The sequence below is a fragment of the Thunnus thynnus genome, chromosome 12 (assembly GCF_963924715.1).
Source record: "Thunnus thynnus chromosome 12, fThuThy2.1, whole genome shotgun sequence".
In the NCBI taxonomy this organism is placed as follows: domain Eukaryota; kingdom Metazoa; phylum Chordata; class Actinopteri; order Scombriformes; family Scombridae; genus Thunnus; species Thunnus thynnus.
Genome location: NC_089528.1, coordinates 23229503 through 23255990, shown reverse-complemented (window position 1 = coordinate 23255990; position 26488 = coordinate 23229503). Strand labels below are relative to the sequence as shown.

Below are 26488 nucleotides of genomic sequence, written 5' to 3'. Positions count from 1 at the left end.
ACTAAAAGCACAATTTGTCTTTGACCAATCAGGCAACTCTGCAAAATCTAATGTAACTGCCAGACCATATATAATTGAAGTTCATTTACCAAAACACCTAGCTGGTTCAGTGATAAAGAATAGCATATATTTGAGTTCATATATCAGTAGAGGAGGTGGTATATGCATACATTTTTATTGGTTCGTTTTATGTCTTGCATAGCGGATGAATAGGATTTACCCTTTGAGACAAAAGAACTGAGTTCAGGAAAATTACAAGAGAGAATTTCAAAAACAAGCAGTTTATAGCTTGGGTTGAGTTATAAGTAAGTTACATTTTCCATTCACATATTTGGACGTAAAGTACTCAAGAGAGGGTAAGTGCTACACCATTTATTCAACATCATCCCCACACTTAACTGGCCGTGCTGTTGACCCTGCTGACCTGAGATCTTGGTGGTGAACTGGGTGATGACAGGGGGGCCGTAGCCCTTGGCTGTGCTGGCGCGCAGGGTGAAGGAGTATGTAGAGCCCGGGTAGAGCCCTGTGAACATGTGAGTGGTCTCGTTTCCTAGCTTCACTACCTTCCCACTCTGGTTGGAGAGGTCCAGCTCAGGGTCAAAGGAGCTCACCGCCTTGTAGGAGATCTAGGAAGGAAGGAAATTAATATTCTGATAGCAGCCTCTGGTACTCCACTTGCAGCTCTCTTTAGCTGAGGAGGATTTGTATTCATGCAATGAAAACGTTTCATGTTGGAGTCATCCAAGCGGCTCAGCAAGCTAAAGCATTTACTGTACTCACTGTGTTGAGGTTTTATATCCCATTTTATCCCATTGTCCTGTTTCTTCCCCCACTTTACTACTACTAAGTCAAAATGCCACAAGCAAATTTTTTAAAAGTCTTATGTCGAACATGTTTGTGTGTCTGCTCTTGAATGACTAGCTTGTATAAGGATACACACAAATGTAATAGTAGTTCTTGAGCAATTAGCGCTGGACAATATGGCTGAAATCTATATAACAATATTATGAGGAATATTTTAGTAATATCAATATAAATCATGAGATGGCAAATATATGTAAGATTGCATATAAAATGCTTAAATTAATGTTTAGTCTTCAGCCCATTGTAAATTCAGTAAACTTACATGCTAACATGTAAGTTGTTAGCATGTTAGTGTTACTATTTAGCTCAAAGTACAGCCTCACAGAGCCACTACCGTAGCTGTAGATTCTCAATCATCATTTGCTTGGAATGATATATATAATATATATATATAATAATATGATCATATTACAATATGACACTGAATTATCAGAGAAAATATTAGAAACACCACCACCACCAAGGCTTTATATTGGTATCTCTATCCCCACTGTACTACTCAGTAAAGCCAAATGTCACTCATCCTTTGCTCAGAAAAGAAGCTCTCACTTCATGTATGAGCTTCTGACTTTATGTCAACAAGGCTTTATGCTGGCATTTCCAAAATTAGTGAGGTACAAAAAGTCTATGGAGAGGTGCTGTCTCATAACAGAGGTTAGATTTGACTGTAAGAGCAGAGGTACATATTTTTCAACCAACACTGATGCAAGCTTGTGGCTTCAAGGAGAGAGGAAACACACTTAATATATTCCTTCTCCATTAATAAACACAGGGAGCTCTGGAGGGAAGCATTAAGGTGAGTGTTTTTACTAATATCCATTTTGAATAACTGTAAAGTCCCACTTTAAGAAAATGCTTCTGCTCGTAAAGGAAAACCTCCATTATAATTCCAATTAAAGAACACAAAGGGAGTTTGGAGTGCCGCATAATTTGTGTCCATCAAGTTTTGAAATGCTTCGAAGCCTTCTCATTTAGTCTTTGTCTGTGAAATAAGTCCGTGATGCCAAATCCTATATCATAACATTTCAGGGAGAGGAATTTGAAATTGCTTGTCAACACTGGGCACATGGACAGGTTTTTACAATTATAATAGAACTGACAGAAAAAATAATGGAAAACATTTGAGCAAATGAATATGGGCTTGCAAGTTACTCTTACTTGATACATAAAGCATTTTAAATTTGCATTGGTTTACATTTTTCTATATGAGGGAGATACATGTTGAAGCATAAAATATACATATCTGTAAAATCTCTGATACCTTTACACATGAAATAATGAGGAAAGACAAATAAATGTGCTGTATACTCTTTCCTGTTATAAAATCTTATGAAAATGACCTTGTATCCTATAAACCAGTGAGGGCGTAGAGCGAAAACCCACCTAAACTTAGCTTAACATTTTTATTTGCAGAAGAGCTTTTACTGTCTTACAGTCCTAATAATATAAATAGTAATTTTTAATGGCTGCAGATAATATAAAGAGTGTGCCTTTTAAAGGAAATAAGCATTAACCAATCGTACTTATGGTTTTTGGTAAATGCAATTTATTTGTTGTAATTGTGGCTATTTTCCTTAGTATTAGTATTCCAAAATTCTCAATGAGATTGAATTGCTACTGTGTACCTTTAAAGAGATGCTGGCTCATGTCTGTCCGAAAAGTTGCCAATAAAATGGCATTCACGGAGCTTGGTCAAAAAGAAATCTCTTTGATATCAATGCTTGTCAGACATATTTCACTTCGAGTCCTTTGATAATGTCAAATCAAAGCAAGGTCCTGACTTATAAGAAGCAACTTCTAGGGAATACCAGCAGAATACATTGTGGGTTACTTTCTTAAACCTGAAGAGTCAGACTGTAGCGGTGTGAGGGAGAGACACCTGGAGCAAGCTGCTGGCTTGGTAGATTTTTCTCGTCCGTCACCCTGTTTAAGACGGACTGATGTGAATACTAATACTCTATCTTACTCTGTAATAAGAGCTATGATTCTATGTAATGTGAGGAATCTTTAAATGATGCTTTACTGTATATTAAAATAAGGAAATACCAGGATTATCAGTGACTTATTTCTTACTTTACCTAGACGCATTACTATACTGTTAAGGCTTTCCAGAGATAGGGCGAAGTAATTGCTGTGGTGTATGAATATAATAGTCTGGAGTGTGTGTTTTATAAAGTGAAACACATTTGTCTCAGCATAAATATAAGTGAACTTGACAATGCGGCAATGTAAACCATGCCATTTGCTCTGAATGCTTTTACTTGTACCATGAAATTTTAAAAAGATAAACAACTGAAACATATTTTTCTAAAAGTGATTAAGCGCGCAGTAAACCTGCCGTTTTTGTGGATATTGTTTTCCTGCACTCTGCCAGCACCTCTAAGTGCTGTACATCTGTGACAGGACACAGCATTGCACTACACACACTTGAATAAACAGGGCCCTGTTATTATTCTGACTTCAGGACTTTCCTGCTATGATTGAAATGTCTCTGTGCCGCTGAGAGAATATCTATTTCATATTTCATTCACCTCAGTCACCTGATGGCATGGCAGCGGATGGAGCAACCTATACAGCGACCCTGATTGCATTGCTTTTACAATTCAATCTGCTCTCCTCATATGAGAAACAGCCCTGTCAATGATTGCTAACCTAGTCAAAATACCAAGCGTGAGCAAACGGTGACAAGAGGGAGAATCAACAGAGCAGAATCAATCTGTGGAAAAGGCTGGAGGATTACTTCCACCTTAAGCTGGTTAAGATCAATGTGTGTATATATATTGTGTGTGTGTGTGTGTGTGTGTGTGGAGACTGTTTCTTTTATTGAGGACTCAATGCAGCTCTTGGACAACGTTGGCAGTGGCGGGTGTGGAGCCTTATGTCAACATTTGCTTGCTGCTGAATCGTGATGTGTGTTTGAGGTGCGCTTCAGAGATTGTATTTTCTTTAGAAGTTGTCCATGTGTCGGAGGACAGGAGATGAAAGCAGCTTGCAGTTGATTCACTCGTAGCAAAATTATGAATAACGATGATACTTCATAAAAGAGGCTAAAAAGAACTTGCCTGACTTGAGTGAGCCTAACAAAATGATCCAAGTGTAAGCTGTTCCAAGTGTCTAATAATGTCTTAATTAAAATTAAACAGGAAAGATAACGGCACATTTATGACTTTAAAACACAGGCCTGAGATATTAACTATAGATCCATCAATTCACATTTTTTAATGTGAATTAATGGATCATCTTGATAGATCATTTTTCAGTACCTTTTTACTGAAAGATGATATGATTATTACGGCCACAGAGCCACACATTCATTATAAAGAGGAAAAAACATTAACAGAAAAAGGGAATGAAGGGATTAACTAAAAATCTGCAGAGACCTGTTGTGAGCTCAGTTTGCTGAAGCAACGGCCTTCTGATCATGTCAACTTGGTCCAGCAAGAAGAACAGTTTTCTGTTTTTAATTTTTATTATAAGTCCTAAAAGTGAGCTCACAAGATTGAAAATGACAATAAACAATTTTTGAAATTCAAATTTCTGTTTGGAAGATTGTTATGTTAAGCCTGAGGTTAACCTAAACCTGAAAACTAACCAGATCCAGGTCAGTCTGGATTGATGAGTTTCCATGGTAACATGGTCAATTCAATCTTCATTCTAAACCCACACTTTGTGGAACACAGTTTCCTGGAAAAAAAGAGTCTGATCTACTGAAATAAGCCTGGTTTAAGTGGTAATCTCACTTTATGAGCTACCCCTCTGGTGGTGGTCGGACTGTCAACAAACTAACAGATGCCCCTAATTTCTAAGCCCTAGCTCAAGAAAACTGTGAGTCACATAATCAAAATCTATCTGATCATTTTTTGGCAACTCTGTGGACTATTGCCCCCACATTTGTGTAAAAAAAAAAGCAAGCAAGAAATTTGAGAAGAAATGCACACAATTCATAAAGAGGAGGAGGAGAAAAAACAGTGTAATATTGGAAGTAAGTCTGTTTTCTGCTCTGAAGGGTGATCAATATCTGTTACAATTTGCTAACCCTGATGCTTGTGTACCTCATACTGAATGATAATCCCGTAGGTCTGAGCAGGTTCTCTCCACTTCAGGATGATCTTCTCCTCATAGGCACTGCCCTGAATGGACTCCAGAGGAACAGCCCCTGGCACTGTGGGAAATGACCACAAACACAGCAGACACACAGTCATTTTTGAGGTAGACTAAAACATAGTTGGATTTCCATTTATACTTATTTAGTGACATTTTTTTTCCCTTGGGCTGTACATGTTTGTCAAGTCAAATGTTGTAAATAAAAGTTGGATGAATGCAGTTCCTAAATAGCAACTTTATTCTTTTTCTGTGACAATCTACCCAGCCCAGCACCTCATGCTGATGTGCATAAAAAAAAATCAATAAAAGAGTTTTTCGAGGTCTTGCAGTACACAAATGGCCCTGAGCCAAAGTCATACACACCTTAATAGAAATATGTGTGAGTGTTTGAAGTCATTGTCACTCAAAACACACACCCCGATACATGTTTTACAGCAGAACTGAACACTTTTTGTATAGATAAAAATGTGTTGCAAACAAAGATGAACTAGCAACCCCATGGGAATAGTGGGAATCTTAATCTTTCTGCAATATTTACTTGTGCTGATATACTGCCAAAGAGATCTGGTCCTTTAACCCCTCATGTGAATTGCTTTCATTTTGTAAGCGAAACAGAATGATGCAGAGATGTCTTTTTTTTGCGGATTTATCTTCAAGAATGCAGCTACAGCTACACCCTGTCTGTATACTTGTTCCCATGGGACCCTAAACACACAGATCCACAGACACGTACACATAGCAGTCAGATAGTGAGAAACAGTTGCCACTTTCAAGTTTCCAACCAGAGATATCTGAGCCAGACATGACAAGACTCTCTTTTCGTCAGCCTAAGCCTGTTTGTTATCTAGCGGCCGGGGTTCCTTGAGACTTCTATAGAGTTCATTTCCTGTGTCTGATGAAACAACACAATAGATCTTTCATCTTTGAAGGAGGTGAAACAACTATACCAAACAAAGGTTTGCTGTCTGACTCCTGTGCTCTTGTGAAAAATATTTGGAAAATCCCAAACTTGTCCTTAAGTGCAAGTTTATGATCAGGTAAGAATAACCCCGAAGATCCAAACGTCATCAGTTTAATAATAAAGACTAACTTTCCTTCTGTGTGTGAGCAACCATGCTATTTTCTCTTTTAAATTGGTAAAATGCTCAAAGGAAAGCACTTACAGCTGTTACTGCAAGATGAAAAGTGAGATTTTGTGAAGGTTTTACATTAAACTTTCATTTTTGACATCTTTGATGGATTGGTGTTCGCTACTGCTGTCATTACAGACCATTAAGACAGTATATATTTTCATGACCTTGATGTCTCCTAAGTGAATTTTATCAGATTGCATGCTTTTCCAATATTGATTATTTTTGACATAGCAGTTGTGGTGCTTGCTTCTATCCCATTTCCATTTTTTTGAAAATCTCTCACAACTTTTCTTGTTTATTTGCTGATTTTATTTACTTTTTGAGTATGTATGTATGTTTGGTTGGGTGGTTGTGTTACATTTTGTTAATCTATTTGCTCTTTTTGCTCCTAAAGATATCTGATCTAAGGGCACTTTATCAAAACAATGTGTAACACCTTTTCAGGCCTGGGAACAAAACTGCATAACACTTACCATCCTCATCAGTCTGAACTTCCAGCTCAGTGCTCTCCTTGACACCCTCCAGGTTACGCAGCACCAGCTTGACACTGAGGTTGGTGAAAGGCGTCAAGTTGTGGATGGTGTGCTGAGGATCGCGGCTCTGGGTGTCATAACAAACTTCCTCCCGGGTCTCTTCTTTGCCGCCCACCCTGGAGCGGTACTGGACGGTTAAGTTGTAGCTGTGGCAGCGGGTCACGTTGTAGCCCAGAGGCTCCCAACGCACCGTCACCTGTTTGGATTGGATGTCCACCACTTCCAGCTTCCGTGGTCCGTGCATGGGCTCTGACAAGATGGACAGAGTGAGAGGAGTGTGAGCATACATCAAGATAATCAATTAGGCCAAACAAAATGGCAGGTAGTGCGAGATAGTTTCAATAAAATCAAGGAAATTTATGGAGGTCTCTGCCAGGGCACAGAAAAGGCGGCGTTCTTTTGGGTCAAAGAAAATCTCAAACTAGATTTTTCATAACACTTGAGACCCGTTGAATACTTTTTTTTTCTGTTTGGAGTTCATATTTCCAGAAAATATTTTTAAATTTCAAAGCCACAGCCTGATACTGAGCATTGCCACATCTCATCACCGTTGCTAACTTGGTCTCACAGCAACTATACACACCAAGACACCACAGGTCTGCTGGTGGAAACCCTCAGCAGGAGGTGTATCATCCCTTCAGAGCGTGCCGATCCTCTGCTCCTTCTACCTTGTCCTCTGCCTTTTCCATCTCGCCCAGTGGCGGTCAGCTATTAGCACCACACTGATAGAGAGTCAGCCAGCCTGTCAATCCAGGCAGGACACAACCCCCACTGCCATCCTATCACCTCTAACCACATACACTGTGTCTCCTTGCCTTTTCTCTTCTACTTTCTCTATTTTCTCTCTCTCTCGCCTTCCTTCTATCTCCTCTCCTTCTCTCCATTCCTCCTTTTTATTTCCTCTCTCTGTCCATCTCTTTTTCTGTGGCTCCCCCATTTCTATTTTACTCTTTCTCCTCATCTCCTCTCTCTGCTTTACCCTTCTATTTCCCCCTCCTGCTTTCTCTCTCTCTCTCTCCTTTTCCTTTCCTACGGGAGGAAAGCAGCCCAAGCACAAGGTAATGGGATCAATTTCCATTCCAGGTTAAATTCGCAGTCCATTTCTCTGGAACTTAACACTTTACCACCTATTAGGAAGAGCCAGGGCTCAATTTCCCCGTTCCCCAGGAGACACAGTCCAGCAATTCAGAGGCAGCCACGGCAGCCATGTTTAACATTCTGGAGGTGCATGGGGGGGAGACTGGACTCGAGCCCCAGCAAGCTGTTCATTTCTACAGACTGTGCAATGGACATGATAAACAAGCAAGAATCTACAAATAGCACTGTTGGCAACCTTTTAATGTGATGCCTACTTACATTTACAATACAGTATATACATGTAGTTATTGCTCCTAGATCCAGTGGACATCTGATCAAGTTTTATTATGAATCCTTTAAAAAATGTGGCTACAATTAACAATGAGGAGTTTTGTGTAGCACTACAGAAAAGCTACAAGACAGAAATATATTCAGAAAAATTAGGTCATGACATGTGACATGACAGAAGCTTGTACGAGTGAAAAAGGATAATGCAAGAAGAGAAACAGTGAGAAAAGGAAGGCGCTTGCCAGTTGAATGAAAGATGGAACACTTTTAGATTTCACAAGGAGAAACAACGGATGTGATCTCTCCTGCGCTTTCATAGAGCAGATGAAATAGCATTAGAAGGGCCCGAAGGAGAAAGAGGCAAAGCTGTTGAAGACAGATGGGGGGAGGGATATCAATGTGCAGCATACAGTACATGAAGCATACACAGAGGGCTACAAATAATAAAGTATGTTTAAATTGGAAAAACATCTTTCTAAAAAGGAAAAAAAAAATGGTAATTTGCTCCCTCTTAAGAAGGATTTGTCACTATAGGTCTAAACAGAGTGCACCAAAATCTTTCAAAGAGCAGTTGGTTGTCTGTCAGCTTTTAATCGATAAAACAATTTAAACAATAGCTGCAGAAAATATTAATTTCTGACTGACTGAGAGGTGTTGTGCTTTGTAGCTTGCAATTAAGTGTTTGATATTCTTTGAGAAACCTTTCTGCAATGCTTTGTAGGAGTAGCCTCTCTGGATTTGTCATTTTTTATAAAGGTTCTTCTACTGACCTCCAATGATTGTTAGAATTTGAAAGACGTGTTAATCTTTGGTGGAGACTGGTATGCAAGGCATCTACCTTCAAAGGGATTAGAAAATATTCAGCATAAGCGCTAAGAGACAATAGGAAAGCCAATGCCATTCTACTGGCAAACTGTGTGGATAGATGCAATTATTCACAAAGTGGTCTGCCAATTTAAACAAATGTAACCAGTCAAAAAAAAGAGATCCTAAACACAGAAACAGGAGGAACAGACAGAGGAAAAACAGGCCTCTTCAAGTCAGTTGCAATGTTGGGAGAGCCATCCAGAAAATAGAAGTTTAAACCCCTTTATTTGCGGAACTATCTGTTGGCCGCACTCAGTAGGCAACGGTTACACTAAAAGCACAGAGAATTGCAGGGTGGCCAGGCACAGAAATCAAATTAAACCAGATGCTCTCAAAGTGACAAATGCACCAAAGTGTGAATCTCAAGCAGACGTGCACGAGCGGCTGGGAAGTCGTCTCATTTCTGGAGCATTCAAGTAGAATGTCACACTCCCATCTTTATGGAACATCATAGATAATGTCCACTGCACCTTAATTCTGGCCACTGGAGAGATGCCAACATACATGGGAATGACTTGTGAGAGATATAATTGTGCAGGGGAATAGCACATGCCAAATGAGAAATGAAATAAATGAAATAGGAAAAAGCAACTATTCATTCATACATAAATTTAAAATGGTCTTTTTGGCACATGGTAAGAAGATCTGACAGATTTTTTTATTACTGGGAAGCCAATAGTAATAGTGAGAGTACATAAAGGAATATTGGCCATTTAGTAAACAGCTCTTATGACTATTCTATAGCCTCTCCCTGGAGTTTTGTTGAGAAAAGGCTAATTGTTTGTTGCCCTATTGGCTCCCTGTAGTGCAAATGCCAGCTGTCTGAGGGAGGCAGTAAAATGTGAGGATATGTGGCGGACGCCCAATCACAACTTGTACCCCATGACTCAGAATGACATCATCTGTTTGCATGAACAACAAGGTGCCTTATCCATTGCAGAGCCTGGTCATGGTTGACTTTGAAGAGAAGGAAAGAGAAAAAGAAAAACACCCTGTACCCTCCTCCCCCACTTAATCTGAAATGAACGGGTCGCACTGAACGGCTGATATCCTTTATAAATCCTTCCGTGCATAGATGGAGGCTATGCAGCCATTTTCAAATGGGCCCATAGGCCCATGAATGACAGCTGATGGGATGAGCCTATTACCCCAGTCTACTGTGACTGCTAGTTTAGTTTTATTGACCGAGCAGTAAGAAGCTCAATATCAAAAGCACAAGCACAAATCACAACAAGGAATAACAAGGCTATCTTTTGAAATCCATACCATTTTTTTTTTTACAATTCTCACAAGCTATCACACACTGAGGGCGACATTGGGGTGAAAGTACTGAAAATATGACTCTAATATCTCCCCAGTATGGCAGATATTTCTAGTGGAATAGAGTTATAATAATGGCTATGAAAGCATCCCTTGGAGCAGGAAATTACTGAGGTCTATCTTATGCCAGGGCACACAGAATGAGCTCCAGTGAGAGCCAGATTGGTATTCCAAGCGGTGGACAAATTATCACCTGCCCCACACTCGCCGATGTAATTGAATAATTTGAATTTGACATTTACATAGAACTATTAGTGATTTTTGTCATTACGGTGTGACATTTAAATAATGTTTTTAGAAATTATCAGCACATTATTGCCTCTTGTTAATTCGAATGTTCCCTGCATACACACTGCTGCAGCTGAAGTGATAACATGATTTCCCAAAACATGAAACAACAACAACAAGAAATAACCGCATGTTATAGCCGTCTGTCCTAGAGGGGGCTTCAAATGGTGCACTTAGCCCCTGGGTAGAGGGAGACATTAGTCCTGGATGAAAGGAAACAAATTGGGCATGTCCAGAGCACAGCCACTTTACTGTGAGACAAGTGTGTGGTGTGTCTGCGTGTGTGTGTGTGTGGTGTAGGGGGTACAATGTGTGTTTTCTAGCGTTTATATGGTTTTATGCGAGTAAAGAAGTTTCCATACACGTGCACAGTAGCACACGCCTGGTTCCTCAGCATCTCACTGGCTATATGTACAGAAGAACGATTTACTTATCAGATCTTCCTCAGGCGTCGCAGCGTACGAGTCTTTCCGAAAGCCGGGATCTTTATCAGATCCACATCGATTAAGAGCAGAAAAGCCTGGTGCTGGCATAGACTTCCATCTCCCTGCTCAGCAAACAGAACCAGGAGGGGGGGGGTAAAAAGACTAATTCCCCAATGATTAGAAACCACTGTCAAGTCAATGTGGCTCCTGAGCCTGGTCGCTATCTCATCAGGATGAAACAGCGCTAAGGTTGAGGAGGAGGAGGAGGAGGGAGCGCTTGTTGTTTGGAGATGAAAAAAGAGAAATGCCTCGACTTTCACAGGATGGCATGTAGACTGTCGGATTTCTTGCTGGCGAATGTCAGCCAGGGCTTGTCACATGCAGGCGCCTTCGTTGTAGACAGTACCAAAACAACATGACAACGGCGAAGATTAAATCCTGGTCGGAGGGCTGTTTTCATGTAAAGTGTTCCATTCTAGGCAGTGAGGCCTGGTACTGCCGTCACTTATCTCTCCATTGCTGTGTGTTATTCACTCTGTTCTGTTTGAGCTGGGCGGGCTGGGGAGGCAAGCACATTTGTTTGCCTCTTTCTATTACATTTCAGTGATAGCACTGAGGCCATTGAGGTAATGACATGGGTTTTACACTTAGGAAATCATTTTCATATCCCGCAGAAGCGAGCCATAATGATAGCTTTTGATAACCGACAATCAAAGCTCCATCACCCTCCTAGAGTGCTCCTCTATGCAAGAGAAAGGAAGAGAAAGAGAAGGGGGGGGGGGGGGGGTTAAGAGGGAGAGATGGAGGGAGTCAGTGGGTGGTTGGATAGGTGTGGGGTGGGAGGGTGGGGGGTGGGGGGTCGGAGAAAGAAAGCTAAGACAGAGGATAGGGGAGGGTAGAAGTGCCAAGGTTTTTGTTGCCATCAAATGCAACAAGTCAAACCAGGCCTTGAGGATGACACGTGTACACATGTTATAATTGATAGCACTTTAAAGGCACTGTACATGGACCTCTTGTGTTCCAACATCACCCTCTACACCCATTACAAAGTCAGAGACAAATGCCCACATGCTCAGGACACACACATATACACAGACACTTGCCCATACACCTTGGAGGCGTGGATAATCACAAGGATTTATTGAATGGTGGTGGTCGCTCCTCACTCTATCAAGTCCTTCTTTATAGGCCTCATGATAAATGAGACTGCCATGATGGGTGAGGATGAGGGGCGGAGGGGCCTATAACGCACTGGATCGAATTGAAACCACAGAATGAGCTCCGGCGCTGGACCGGGCTGGGCTGCCACCTTGTCTGATGAACCCCCTGAAGCTGTAGGGGTGGAGATGAATGGGTGAATGCCTTCCTTCTCACAGCACTGAATAGAAAGGGAGAGGGAAAGTAAGACACACTCTACCAGCACAGGAGGATGATGTACGACAGGACTCCAGACTGTCAAGTCATACCAAGTCAGTGTTTGTCTTTGTTCATGATCGACCACCCTGGGCCTCCCCTACAAAGCCAACGAGCAACAACTATGCGAGTACAGAAACTGAGAAAAATTTGGAAGTGTTTATAATTTATTGGCTATTATTTATGTGACTAGAAAGATGCACTATGGTCATGTTGCCTTGTGTCACTGAAGAAAACCAAATATCTCCAATTTCAGTGATTTTTATTTTTTCAGGTGAACTCAAGGATTAAGTGTTTCTTTATGGGCTGTGAAAATTCACCTTCTTCTAGATGCATGGTTTTCATAGGACAGTTACAACTACTAGCAGTTCCTGTTTGCACAGTATAGGCAACAATCAAGTAGATTACTTTTGATTCTGAAAAAAGCACCTAAATTTGATGATTGTGAGACAAGATCTAGATAAAAAAAAAGAGGGCCTTGATCTCTGACTGGGTTTATAGACGCATTATCTTCAATAGGCATCAGAGAAAAGTTTAAGACTGGAATTTCTGGAGTAATCTATTCACATTTCAGCATTATGTGTATGATGGACATGTGTTCTTGTTTGACTGATTTATGACATTGAGAAGGAGAGGTGCAACTTTCTGATTAGGTACAGGGTTTTAAACATACAAGTAGCAAGCACAGCTTTTTGCCATTGTAGGGAAGCATGGAAACCCAGACTGATGATGATATATGCATTTACTACCCTAATATCCAACATATACTGTATATTTGCATGGAATCAGTCATTTTCAAGAACTAATGATGGTTACTCCCTCTCCTCATGTTTTGCCACATACTGGACAGTGTAGTAGTTTAGAGCCCACTACAGCTAAAAGGGCTTCTACAGTTTACTCATCATGACAGTAGCATTTAGTGGGGTCGAAAGAAAGTAAGTGCTGCGCTGCAGAGTATAATTGTGAAGTACTTGAGGTGATATTTCCATTACTCCTAGACTTTTCTACGAGAACCAAATAGCCTCTTTCCAATTCGCTAAAATATTAGGTACCTGCAAGTCATAAAGAGTTGCACTTGTTGATTGCAGTGTCTAATAATGTGATTAACCAAGTGGGAATGGAATAAATAACTCAATAAATAACAGGGTATAGAATGTCAGTGCACAGTCCTTTCTATCCCTGACTATTTAGAGGGATTAAAAGAACAAACCTAGCAAGTGTGTCTCAGGGGCAAAAGGTGAAGGGAAGCGCAAGTCCATTGACAGGATGAAAACAAATGGACAGCCAGCTGATGGGAACAGCAGAGGCAGCGGAGGTGGAACTGGTTTAATCAATCTTTCATTTTGTTTCCACCAATATGCTGTGTGGTGATTGGGGTCAGAGTGACAGGTAGAATGACCTCCTCCTCCCCCACCTGTCTAAACACATACACATGCCCACACACCCATCTTCACTGTCAGACCAGGCTTTGTATTTTGTGTTTAGGTTCCTGGGGAAAATGCCTGTGGTTAGGAATTTACAAAAAAGAGGAACACAAGCCCTCATTTACCGACAGGGACGCAATCTCCACAGGAGCAGTGGGAGGTTACCAAGGTGATTCTTCAACTTCAACACTCCCCAGATGGCTTGTGTGGCATTGTCATTTGTCGCCAAAAACCTGCATGTGTTGCACTCAACTCAGGGTGTTACCCTGAGTGTAAATCAAAGTGAAGCGCTTGACTTTGTGAAATGGTTGCTGCATTTTCTGAGCCACCTACTTACGAGATATATGAGATCTAAGATCTAGCCATCTAGGTGGGCGAATACAGGGAATAAATCGCAGCCTTCCTGACATTCCTGTCCTTTAGTTGAGGAGGATACACAGAAATGTTCTTGAGTTAGAGTTATACAACCAGACTGAATGAGTGCTTCCTGGACGCCTAGCAAGGGGAACGGGACATCTATAATTCAGCAAAAGGATGGAGAAAATCTGTGACAAAAATTACAGCAGATAGACCATGAATAATTAAACATGGAGAATAGAAACATTTAAAGACCTTGAGAAGCATTTCAGTTCAAATTTAAATACAGCAGAAAAAGGATCTTGCCAAGCATGACTAAACTACTGCTATTTATCATTCTCTTGAGGCTTAAGAGTTGAGGTGACAAACAACCTCAATGATAATTGTTTGTGAGGAGCTGAAGAGGCAGCTCTAGAGTAAGAAGAGACTGAGTTTATGTGGATGTCGCCAGAGTATTGTTTGTGCACATCTGTTCTGAGAGTCTCAACTCCTTAGTGTTTGGGGAATAGATAGCTGGTGTGATGGAGATGCAGGAAATAATAATAATGAAACAGCTATAAATGCAAAGTCTCTCCCCTTTCCAACAGCAGTTGTTTGAAGACGTGTCCTTGAGATGAACACAATTTGCCTTTTGCAGAGCCAATATCATAGAACACAATTTGCCATTCTACTTCCAACTGCCTGTGATAAAAAGACTTTTATTGTGGTCCTCCTATAACCTTCCTGCACACTACAGACTCAATCTACCCCGTTTTCTCTGACTGACAAAAGAACACAAATTCAATGGGTCTCAAAGCAAGGCGTTTCATTCGCCTTGCCACAGACAATATATAAACCCTATAGGTCACATGACCGCCAGCTATTGTGGGTGACAAACCAGACCAATGTTATCTCAGATGGTGAGGTGAAGTGGCTTTCTATTCATGCCTCAAGACAACAAAAGCATTAATTAGACACATCAAACCTAGCAAACAATTTCCTTTCCTTTTAAACCCAGAGAGACAGATGTGCTCAATCTCAGCCTTTGAAAAAAAGAAGCAACCATCATAAAGGGTTAGACCTTGCTGAGGAAATTTGCCCTGTAGACATGCATGAAGCTATAAAGGGAAAAAATAGCAGTTATACCTGACAGATCATCATTCTCCTTTTGTTATAAAATGTTAAAGCTTTGTTAGACAAGAATTTCCAAGGTGAAATATACTGACACACTTAAGTGCGACTGGAAATAATGTAGGCTGTCTGGTTGGCAGGCTGACAATAGCATCCCACTAGCTGAAAACTATACACCTTCTTAGCAAACATTTTATTGTATTTAGCCTCTATCCATGTCTTTGGATTTACTGCCAGTGATGCATAAACCTTTCTACGCTGGTTCCTTTATTCTTTAACTACGCAGTAACAGTAAATAAAGGAGGCCATGAACAATCAATTCTTCCTGGAAGAAAGGTCAATCCTAACCTCATTTTCATAATGTTTTGACATTGCAATTTCAACAAAAATGAACTTTGACATGTGTATTTGCCAGAGTTGCACCAAAACTGGACACAAATTCACGAAAGCGAAAAAGAGTCAGAGTGAATATTCACAAGTGGTACCAAGCTCTAACTGTCCTCAAGTCAAGTCTTTTCGTCTATGAAAGTAAATGGTTCCTTGACAAATTAAGAACACACTGGAAAGAGGTCCTTTTATACTGCAGATTGCACCTTTCAAAGTCCTCTTTGACAGTTGAACAATGGCATAAAGAAAGGAATGGCATTAACTAACGAACTGTACAGCTTATATGATTCACATCATACTCATAATACTCATGTAACATTATGGGCATGACATTTTTTCCACAGTCTGTGTGTGAATCATAAAGGTTTCAAGGTCTGGCGATATTGGTATTTTTCAGATAAGATTTCTGTGGATAATACAGACCTTCACATTCTGTTCTATTCAGGATAACTTCATGGTAAGTCTTCATGGTACACTGCACCAAGAATGTAATGTTCATTCCTTTTGCCGTTGCATCCATATGTGTTAGACTCAGTGACAGTATGTACAAAGGAATGCTTTAAATATTAATTGTAGCCATATTGAATATCATAACTCCCCTTTCCAAAGATAATCTATATCCTTTGTCTACTTAGCAAGAGGGATTCTGTCAACATTTTACATGTCCTGTTTAATAATTTTAGTTATAAGTGTCTCATTGCAGATAATAAAATCATTTCTGTTTACACTTGATCCATGTGATAGGTGTAGCTACATGTTGAAGAGCAACACTACCTTTTAGCACACTAATCTAAATTCTTTTATAGGAACTAATTTTGATTGGAAAAATTTTAGCATTTGTAAAAGAATATTTGTTTTTTATTACAACAATGTCAACTGGAGCTGGAAAAAAGTGATTTTTCTATTAAAGCCTATGATACACATACACACAGAGCAACAGACTTGTTGCTGTGTTTGCAACATGGATATAAATACATTAACTATTAATCTGCAAGTTTTACTGCAGCTCCTCTAGAGTCTGTGTTGTGCGTCAAAAGCTTAAATAAATAATTATTTATTTTAATGTTTTGCATTCAAGGAGAATTCAATTTTTCATTTTTCTTTTTCTCCAAAACATGTCCTAAGCATGTTTGGAAACCCCCCTTTCCCCACTGTATATGATGGTTTTGGTTTTCAGGAATTTCTACAATAGGAAAAACATTCATTGTACTGCAGAAAAAGTGATTCAACCACTACTACCTTTTTCATGTTGCCAGACACTGGCGCCATTCTTATTTGCATCATAACAGACCTGGTCTCTCACAAATGAAAGTGGGGAGGCTAAATGCAAATAACCAACCTTGGTGTGGGTTAACATAATTGCACAGCTCCTCCCTACTCTCCACTGTTATAAACGAGTGTTTAAACGAGGGCTGATCCCTGATTAATGCTGATTCCCCTGTGTTTAATAGCACTCAGTGTAATAGAATGGCAAAGTAAAAACAAACAGATGAGACTAGTCCCACGTGGTACCGGAGCGCAGATGGAGAGAACTTATAGATGGAGATGTGGAGTTGGCAGAGGCTGGAGTCTGAGCAGGTGTTTGGACCCAGCATGGACAACATGTACTGCCATTTATAAAGCACCCGGGAGCCAGCGGGACAGCGAAGGCCACAGGGTGGAGAAGAGGCACACAGGACAGACTGTTCTTCTACCATGGAAACTAGTATTATCTCTGCTGCATCAGAAACAAGTGTGGAACAACATGCTATGTGCCCACCCTACTCTTGCTCAATAAACTTCAAATGGTTTTTGAAGAGAAATTCAAGAAGAGAAAATTTGAGAGTGTTTGTTTTAGTGGAGCAACAAAGCATTTAAATAATGTGAACTATCAAAATTTTAAGTATCGAATGTGTCTTCGAATGTCTTAACCCAAAGCAGATTATGATGTGAAGATTGAAAAGCTGTGGCAAATATTTTCCCACACAGATCTGAAGTACAACTCAGACTGCAGAGGAGTGGTTGTTTAAGGCTTGCTTATCTGCCTTCCTCATGTGGGCTGGAAATGGTTTCTCTGTGTGAGATGGTCTCTCAATAGTGTTGCTGAAATGCAGGGCACCCTGCTGTGATCCTAGGGCACCACCTGATAATACAATGTCTTCCTTCAAGTAACCCTTACCAAGCGTGGAGGACTCCAAAGTGGTAAACAACTTTACACAGACCAACATTTGACATGAAAGAGAAATGCAGTTACCAAATATGTTTCTCTTTTAGCTCAAAAAATGTATGCTGAGTAATTTTAGTCAGCAGGGAACGTGGAAAATGACAAATGTTACCAAGATGAAATTCTACATTCAGGATATGCAAAAGCAAAATGTTGTTTTAATCATTCTGCAAACCCTTGAAACTCACAAATAACCCCCTAAAGCAATCACAGAGCCTTGGATAAGACATTCTTTTGATGTTCACTAGGAAAGTAATGGAAGTGCTTCATGGGAAAGAAAACCTTTCAAGGCTACTCCTTTTTTCCTCCTGCTTCTGAATTGAATTGGTGGCGTCCTTGCATTATACATTCCCCATTTTACAGAAGATTGAATTAAAACATCCTTTGTCATCAGAAACATTGCTCAGTTTGTAAAGTGACCAAGGCATGGCTATGAATAATTATGTGAGAGACAGTGCTCTAAAGTGGCCACAGATTTTCATTAGCGCCTCTCGATAGCAGTACAGGGAGAGGGGGAGTAAGTCTCTGGGTCTGTCTGTATCAACAGTGATGTATCACACAGCCCTGTGAGTCTTAACCGTTCTATTAGGAGCTCTGCTGAGGCCCAGCCTGTCAGTGGGAAAGACCAGCAGAGAGCCGGACAAGATCAAGAGCAGCTTCCTCAAACACACTTCAGGAGCCGGGGCCATCAATCTCCTCGACTGTGACCGGCGGGGTGGCCAAGGGGCAGGACCCCTGCAGAAGCAGGGCCTGGCTCAGAAGGCTGCACAGGTAGGGCCATTCATCCCTATCAGCCAGACTAAAAATGAATAAGCTCATGACCTTCACAGTGGGGAGAGAGGGTTACACCCTGGGTAGAGAAGGGAGAAAAATCTCATTTTCATCAGCATTTCTCTGGACACCAAACAGCATTAGTCCAGGAAAATGCTGAGGCTAGGTTTGTTTTGTTCCCCTAGTTGGCATCCTAGAACAGCATGGGAATTTAGCTGGTTAATGTTGTGAGAAGGGCAATTTGTACAATATCATCTGGTATTCTCAAAGTGTTTATGTACAGTACATGTTTGAGTTTGAATGCCTACAGTAAAGCAGCAATATAATGATCGAAATTTAAGGTGCCACTTTGCTTCACACATGATATCAATCTGTGTTGGTGAGGAATTAAGAATCTTTCAGGGCCTTTGTAATGAGAATTAAGTTGAATAAACAAGTAGTTACAAAGTTAACCATGTGGCAGTCTGGAGCTAACTATAAATCATATCAATTATTGTGACACACAGCTGTTCCAAATAGCGAAGGAAGTTAAAAGAACTTACTTAACTTACTTAAACTTGTTCCAGTGGCTCAATGTAAATACATTACTTAGAAAAGAGACAATTTATGCCACAAATCTTAATTAAGACCTATAAGCGAAAACCATGAAAACACTGAGGGCTTTGTCTACAATAACAATTACCTGTTAGTAAAATGACCACGATATATATTGAGCTTTTGTGAGCTGCAGTCAACCTCTGCTCCAAATGCAGGGGGTAATTTGTAAAAATAGGGATCTTTTTTGAAATGATTTGTTTGTAAATGTAAATTACAAACAGTACAACCTCTCTCTTATAATAGCTCTTATCATAAGTCTATAATAAATTGCGTAGCCAAAATAAAGACACTCAGATCTTATGGACAAAAATGTCCCCATTTAAACCCGTTAAAACGGTAATGTTTAATCTCACGGCCATTACAGCATAAAATCATGCATTCTATTATATCAAGCTTTCAATCTAGAGCCCTGACTTTAAAATTTTTGAACAGATTGAGCTTGTTTTATGGGGAAAATACATGCTATTTTCCTGGTTTCCACTAGGGGCACTGCGGCTGTATTATGGAGCACTGCAGGCCAATGAAGCAAATGTATGCAACTAAAATGATGTGTGTGTATGTTGATATGGATGTCGGAGTGTGGTGTTTGTGTGTGTGTATGGAGAAATCAATGTGCGTGTGTGTGCGTGTGTGTGTGTGAGTGATCACTGACATATCCCAGACTGTGAAAAAAAAAAAATCCTCCTAGCAATTAGTATACAGTGTATAAACAAAATAATACATTTTTTGTGGGGGTGGGGGTTTCTGTAAGAAACAACAGTGGCATACCAACAAACTGGCATTTAAAGGGTTAAAATTCTGAAAATTAATGAATATTTGGTAGTGATGATCAGAACTGAAGTTGGTTAGAAGATTTAACTCAGTGAAAGTGGGAAATAATATTAATAAATAATATTTTTATGGCAGTATTTTGGACATTTTTGTCCTTTAACATAATCAGTGCATCTGTCTGTCCCTAATGTTTGCACTGAATTTGGCAAACAGGCCTTTATGTTCTCTGCCCTTGCAGCCTGGAACCACTTGCAGACAGATTTGCAGCTAGATGAGCTGATCCCGATTAGGGCATTTAGAAATTAAGGCTTTAGAGGCAAACTCAATCGGAACTTTCCTCACTGTCATCGTATATATATATATATATATATATATATATATATGAATATACTGTTCAGGCTTAGATAAATAAATTAATATATCATCTGCATACATTGACAATTTATAATTTTCTCCTGCTGTATATGTGCCTTTTATTTTCTGTTCTAACTTTATATGTACTGCCAGTGGTTCGAGACATAGAACAGAAATCAATTAGATAAAGGACCCCCCTGTCATATCTGAAAGATGTTAAACATTACCCCATTAACTCTGACTCTGGCATTTGGCTGTTTATACTTAGCTTTCAACCAATTTATAAAGGTGGTGTGTAAACCAAAGTTCCTTAAGATTTCAAATAGATAAGGCCGTAGGACATTATCAAAGGCCTTCTCAGCATCTAGGGTAACCATTCCCACAGGGACATTCTGTCTGCTGTCTCTATAATGTTTAATGTTCATCTCACATTATCAACAAGCTGTCTTTGACTTATAAATCTAGTTTGATCTGGATTTGTTAGTTGTGGTACAATTTTTTTTAGTCTGGTATCTAGTACTGATGATAGTGTTTAAAAGACTGATTGACCTATAGAATGAACAATCTATAGGATTGATTATATCAGGCTTTGGATGCACATACAATACTTGTAAGTATGATCAATTTGTGTGTTTGCTCTGCATATGAGATTTGTTGACAACAAGAAATATATAGAAAATTCCCTGCCAAATCATTTAAGTCTCATTTGATGCTTTACAACTTTAGGTGCTTTTCAGTGTACATGGTGACCAAGGTTTGGACATTAAGAGAAGTGTAAATTCAACTCAAAAAGATACAATTTGCCCTTTGCAGCACATTTTTCATTTAAAAATGAATGCATGAATAAATGATACAGGTGCTTCTATCTGCTTATAGTTCACTCTCTTTGTGTGTGATACTGGTTTAGAAATGTATTCAAGTTATACAACATACTGTACACAACTAATTCATATACCTCCGACATGAATTTGTTTTTTTTAAGTCTATTCATGTGACACTGTAAAACAGCACAGTGTATCATCTCCTTAAGTATTTATATTTTTTTACCTCACCTGCACATTTGGTCCTGGCCCTCAGAGGGGGTCCAGGTGCTCCAGTGCCTCCCTCCAGAGGTCTGGTCAGCAGAACACTGATCTCATACTCTGTGTCAGGGTCCAGGTGGCCGATCTTGTGTGTGGTCTTGTCTACAGGCTGCAGGTCATACATGGTGCCCGACACAGTGCGGTACTCCACCTCCCTGTCGATGATTGGGCCATCCCCATTGATGGAGTTTGCGTTCAGCTGGATCCATAGGTAGGTGGCACCGACAGCAGTGAGCTGGGGGGGTGCAATAGGAACTGGGGGCTCTATGGAAACAAAAAGAAAGTCCTCACAATACAGGAAAGTAATGTATTTTTAATTTGTGTACAAAGCACTGACATTACCACAAAAAATGTAGATACATGCTTATACCAAGCAAACAAGATGCTCCAAATCGATTTGTTCTTTTTAAACAATAAATCACATCAAAATCCTCTTCAAGCACATGAAGAATATCTTCATGTTTTCCAATAATCAAGGTCTTTAAGAAGAGCCACATAACAATCAATAGTTCCAGTGCAATGAATGAAATATCTCATTATCGGGAGTACACTGAGTGAGTTTTGTAATCATGCACATTTTGAAAGTGACTGCAACTTCTAACAGAGGACTAAATGAAGTGACCCAGACCTTGGGAAATGCTGGCCCTTGAACAACATATTGATTTTAATCACTTCTATGGAAAAGCCTCTGGTAATTGACAACTACTGCAGTTGTTATCTTTCTCGTCTGATTCAGGAGCTGGTTTAATCTCTCAACTCATGACTTTTGTGGAATTTTGTAATTCTATCAAAAAAGCTATACAGCATTGATTAGAAACCCTTAAACATAACTCCACACTGTGATACCTATTCTTACTTTTACAACATAATCATTCTCCTACAAATTAGTTATTCCAACAATTCAGTTATCATGTGCATGTATTGTACAGTAGTAACCAATTTGGTAGTGAATGTCTTACAAATATGCCCAATATGAATATTCTGTCTGACAAGTTGAAGAAAAATGCTTTCCAATCAGCATTGCTTTTCCACCAAAACATAATTTCTAATACAGAATAGCTGCATACAAATGAGATTTGTAGGAGATATAGTTTGGGTGTGTAGGGACTGTACCTTTTTCTGGTTTTAGATGCGCAAGTAATTCTATGTGCACTAATCCCTAAAAGAATAAGCAATGAAGCAATAGCTTCACTGATCTGAAGAAGTCATTCAATCAATCAATTATTGTAATTGTTCAAATCAAACTCTGTCAAAAAGCGTTACCCTCTACAATATTGTCAAAAGGAGTACCTGTCATGGTAAAATTGTATTTCAATATTAAACTATTAATACTTGCACACTCAATAGGGCCAACATTGTGAGGAGCTTCATCTGTAAAGCAGACTTTGTTTCAATGAGACTCACTATGCAAGTGCCAAGACCTTGATGTGAGATGATTGAAAGTACACAATTAAAACAAATCATGTTATTTTTAAATAATAGGGAACTAAAATCTTTGGTTAGTTAACAACATTTTCAGTTACTCTATTGTGCAGATATTTAATGATGACCTACAGGTGAGAACTCCAACATGAATAGTATAACCATTAGAAATAAATCTTTTTATGGGCCCTTTTGAACCTTCGATTTTTTTCATTTGGATTTGTAGGAAAAAAATCTTCAGCTCTTTAGTTTCAATACAAATAAATCTCATTCAGACAACTACAGTGTTCAATGAGAACCTTGAAGATGACTTTTTCTCTGTTATGTCACCAATATTTGTCTAATCTTGCTTAACCTTGTGGTTTAATGGGGCTTCTTGAAATGTCAGACAAGTTACTTCAACTCGGATATTTTCTGGATTGCATTTTCATATAAGCATGTAAGGAGATGTTGCAGTAACATTTGAGGGGGCTGTAAATGGAAACTTATCAAGTCTAGATGTCTAGTTCTGCACTTTCATTTTTACTTTTTTAAGTCACCTTTAGCAAAAACGCAAATAAATGGTCATATAATGATTTTTTAATCATGCAAAGTTGCCAATGGTATTTTAATAACATAAATCATTATTATTATTTTATTAATTCCATGTTCCATTTCCTCCAGTTACCATTTAACTATAGTGTCAACAACAGCAAGTCCTTCTCCTCTATCTCATTGTGATGTTTTTCATGTTTTGAACATGGTCTCCTGGTGCAACCAAAAACCTGCCATTGTCAACAAAGCTAGCTTTGACCCACTGCTTAGGAATCTACTCTTGTCACGTACTACAATAGTTACACATCCCAGAGGCCACGGTGAGTAACTTTAATGAGCACACACATGTAACAAAATAATGCCATTAGTCGCCTGGCTGCTTCTCATGGAGTTGTCATGGAGGGAGAGAGGTCTCCAGGCACATTAGGAGCAGGCTAAGGTGTCCTACAGAGAATTGGAGGCTCTCTCTAAGCAGATGGTTACCCCACAGTGACCTCTGTTGCAGGTCCCTAAAGTCCTTCTAATCCAAGCTTCCAGTGTTGCTGTCAAACATCACCTAAAGCGAACCAGCTAATCCAGCAGTTCTTCTGGACTTACACGCAGTGCACCAGTCTGCATGTTGGAGCCAGACAGGAGAATGAGTTGATCCAAAATCTGGGTTCACCCATTGGCTTGTTTTGATGGACTTTTATGGTCTGTCTTAAAAGGGGTTTAACTGAGTTAAGTGGCAATATGCTCAGTTTCATTTAAACAACAGAAAACAGGCTCACTCTGTAATACTATCCCTCATAGTGTGGTGTTGTATTAAAAAAAATCTAGTATTGCAGTGGTGTTTGGTATTCTTAATATTCTAAAAACATATACTATTATGAGACCATGTCATTTATTTCATAATAGGCATAATAGGCAACTTTATTCATTAAACAACAAATTTTAAACTAATCTACTACAATATAATAAATAAAGCCTTTATACATATATAATATGCATAAAATACAGCCAAATTCTAACAGTAAGGTACTGTTTTTTCTAAATATGGTAAAATACTATAAATGTTGATGCTTTTTGGAGCCAAAACCATGAAAAGACAATAGCAGCAGGTTACTGTAAGATTTGACGATAAAATACAATATTTTCATTTTTTACCACTGCAGTAATGGAGGGACAGAAGCCACATGCAACCATCAACATCATATAATAATCATCATTCATCCTCTTTTGTAGAATCAAACCAAATAGAAAGGTCAGTAACATCTTATTCAGAAAATAGAATTACATTTGTGCAACTGGTTACCCAATTAGTGACTACATTTAATTTTTGCTAACATTTAACTGATATAATCCTAGCAAGCGCCTGGCAGGCACAAGGGAGCATTTTCAGGTAGTGTTCTTCAGCAGTTGGAAGTTTGCAAGTGTAGTTTAAAAATTATATTTGGATGGGATTGGATTTTGGATTCTCTTGAACTATATGTCAATTAATGTTAACGTTAGTCCGGCCTGGTCTATACCTTCACCTTGTTTATCCCACTTGCATTTCATAATTAATAATAGCCTTCTATTTAAGTTAACAACTGAAGTTTATTCAGATATGAAGGCAAGTTGATTAAGATATGTTTACTGCTGAACCCCCAGTAGTTATATTGGGTATCTTAGCTCAACCCAAGTGTGTTTCTGAGCTATAGCTAGGTTGCTGCAAACATACTTTAGTTTGTTGCCAAGCTGTACTAAAACCTGGGACATATAAGGTGATTTATTACATGATGTTTTCAGGTACTTCATTGTGATTAACCCTGAGAGAGGAACAGAGGCCAACGGTGAAAGTAATGCCAAGAAGACAGGCGAGCTCACTTCTCTGTGAGCTCGCCTGTCTCCTTGTCACCACTCTTCTAGAGAACTTGATGTAACTTCATAAAGCTTAGTTTTCCCTCTTGTTAAAATGTTTCTCTCTCTGCCATTCAATCATTTCATCTCTCTTTCTCTTACTCTGTGCTTGATTTTTATTCTAGTTTCTTTCTCATTCAGTGAGCTGTGACCTTGTAGCCTGTATGCTGACCTTCTGCCAATTAAAACAGAGGACATTTGAAGGCGTTAAAAATTATGTATCCTGTTATTTGTGCTTTTATATTTTTAAACAGTAGATTGTAAAGCAGTTGCTGTTTAGACTCAAGATTAAGTTTTGCTGACAGCTCAGGATATTATAATTAACAGATTTACATTGACCCCTTTGAAAGGGCATGAAACTTGAGAATTGTTTTTTTCAAACATGCATACTTGAATATACTTGACATATCTGAAAGCCTTTGAATAAATGTTCGGTTGCATAAAGCTGTCACTTGTCTCATCCTCTTTTGTGATAGATGTTAAGGGTTATGAGTTTTTAAATGTAAAACTGATCTGATTTCATTACTGGAACATTAAGATTGAAGACACATTGTTATTTATAGTATATGTCTGCAATTTATAGTTGTTTTTATTAATATGAATAAGAAGAAAACTTTTCAGTTGTTGTAACATTTATAGTAAGAAACATGCATGTAGATTACAATAGCAACACTGTAATAATACTGTATATTACTGCAGGCCTAGCTACAGTATCAAACTGTAAACCTCACATACTACAGCAGAATACTGTAATCATTTTTAGCAATGAACTGTTAAAGTTAATTACGGTAGTGACACTGTAAAAAAAATAGTAAAATGCTTTGTTACAGTGTACATTTACAAAAAGTACTCTGAGGAATTTCATTTAAGCATATTTTAATTTTTAAAAAAAACAACAAAAAAAAAAAAACAAAAAATCAATCCTACCTCAGAGGAGGCAAGTGTATGTAGTTGTTACCATGACACTTTGTGATACACAGGACCAAATGGCCCTACGAATTTGACGAAGTTCTGCACTTGTGATTCAGGTATGACTGGTTCACAGTGTGTGAAACTTGGCAACATAATACAAAATCCAACAGAGTAATATCCACTACAGTTATTATATATTTTGATTATCTGGATTGATCTAAATCTGTGATTATCTTACATAATTACCTGTGAGACTGTCATACTGTCAGATACAAGTGGTACAAGGTATCAAGCAACAGCCCTTCAGTTATCCAATCAATCAATTTTATATTAAGAACATGCTTTTTTCAAGCAGTGTAAGACATGAATGC

The 26488-nt window shown here is 39.0% G+C and overlaps 1 protein-coding gene across 12 annotated transcripts in view; it reads right to left on the bottom strand.

Moving 5' to 3' along the window:
• The window catches only part of LOC137194475 (receptor-type tyrosine-protein phosphatase mu-like), a 168629-nt gene that overhangs the window by 75235 nt on the left and 66906 nt on the right, over positions 1-26488 (bottom strand). For all 12 annotated transcript variants that reach the window (XR_010930971.1, XR_010930972.1, XR_010930970.1 and 9 more), the window contains exons 7-10: positions 21339-21632; positions 6575-6883; positions 4917-5026; positions 425-626 (exon numbers count right to left, since the gene is read on the bottom strand). Coding sequence is in view for 9 of the 12 variants with exons in the window: in XM_067606392.1 (XP_067462493.1) it covers positions 425-626; positions 4917-5026; positions 6575-6883; positions 21339-21632 (915 nt within the window). In the remaining 3 variants the exon portion in view is untranslated. The remainder of the gene's footprint in view (positions 1-424; positions 627-4916; positions 5027-6574; positions 6884-21338; positions 21633-26488) is intronic.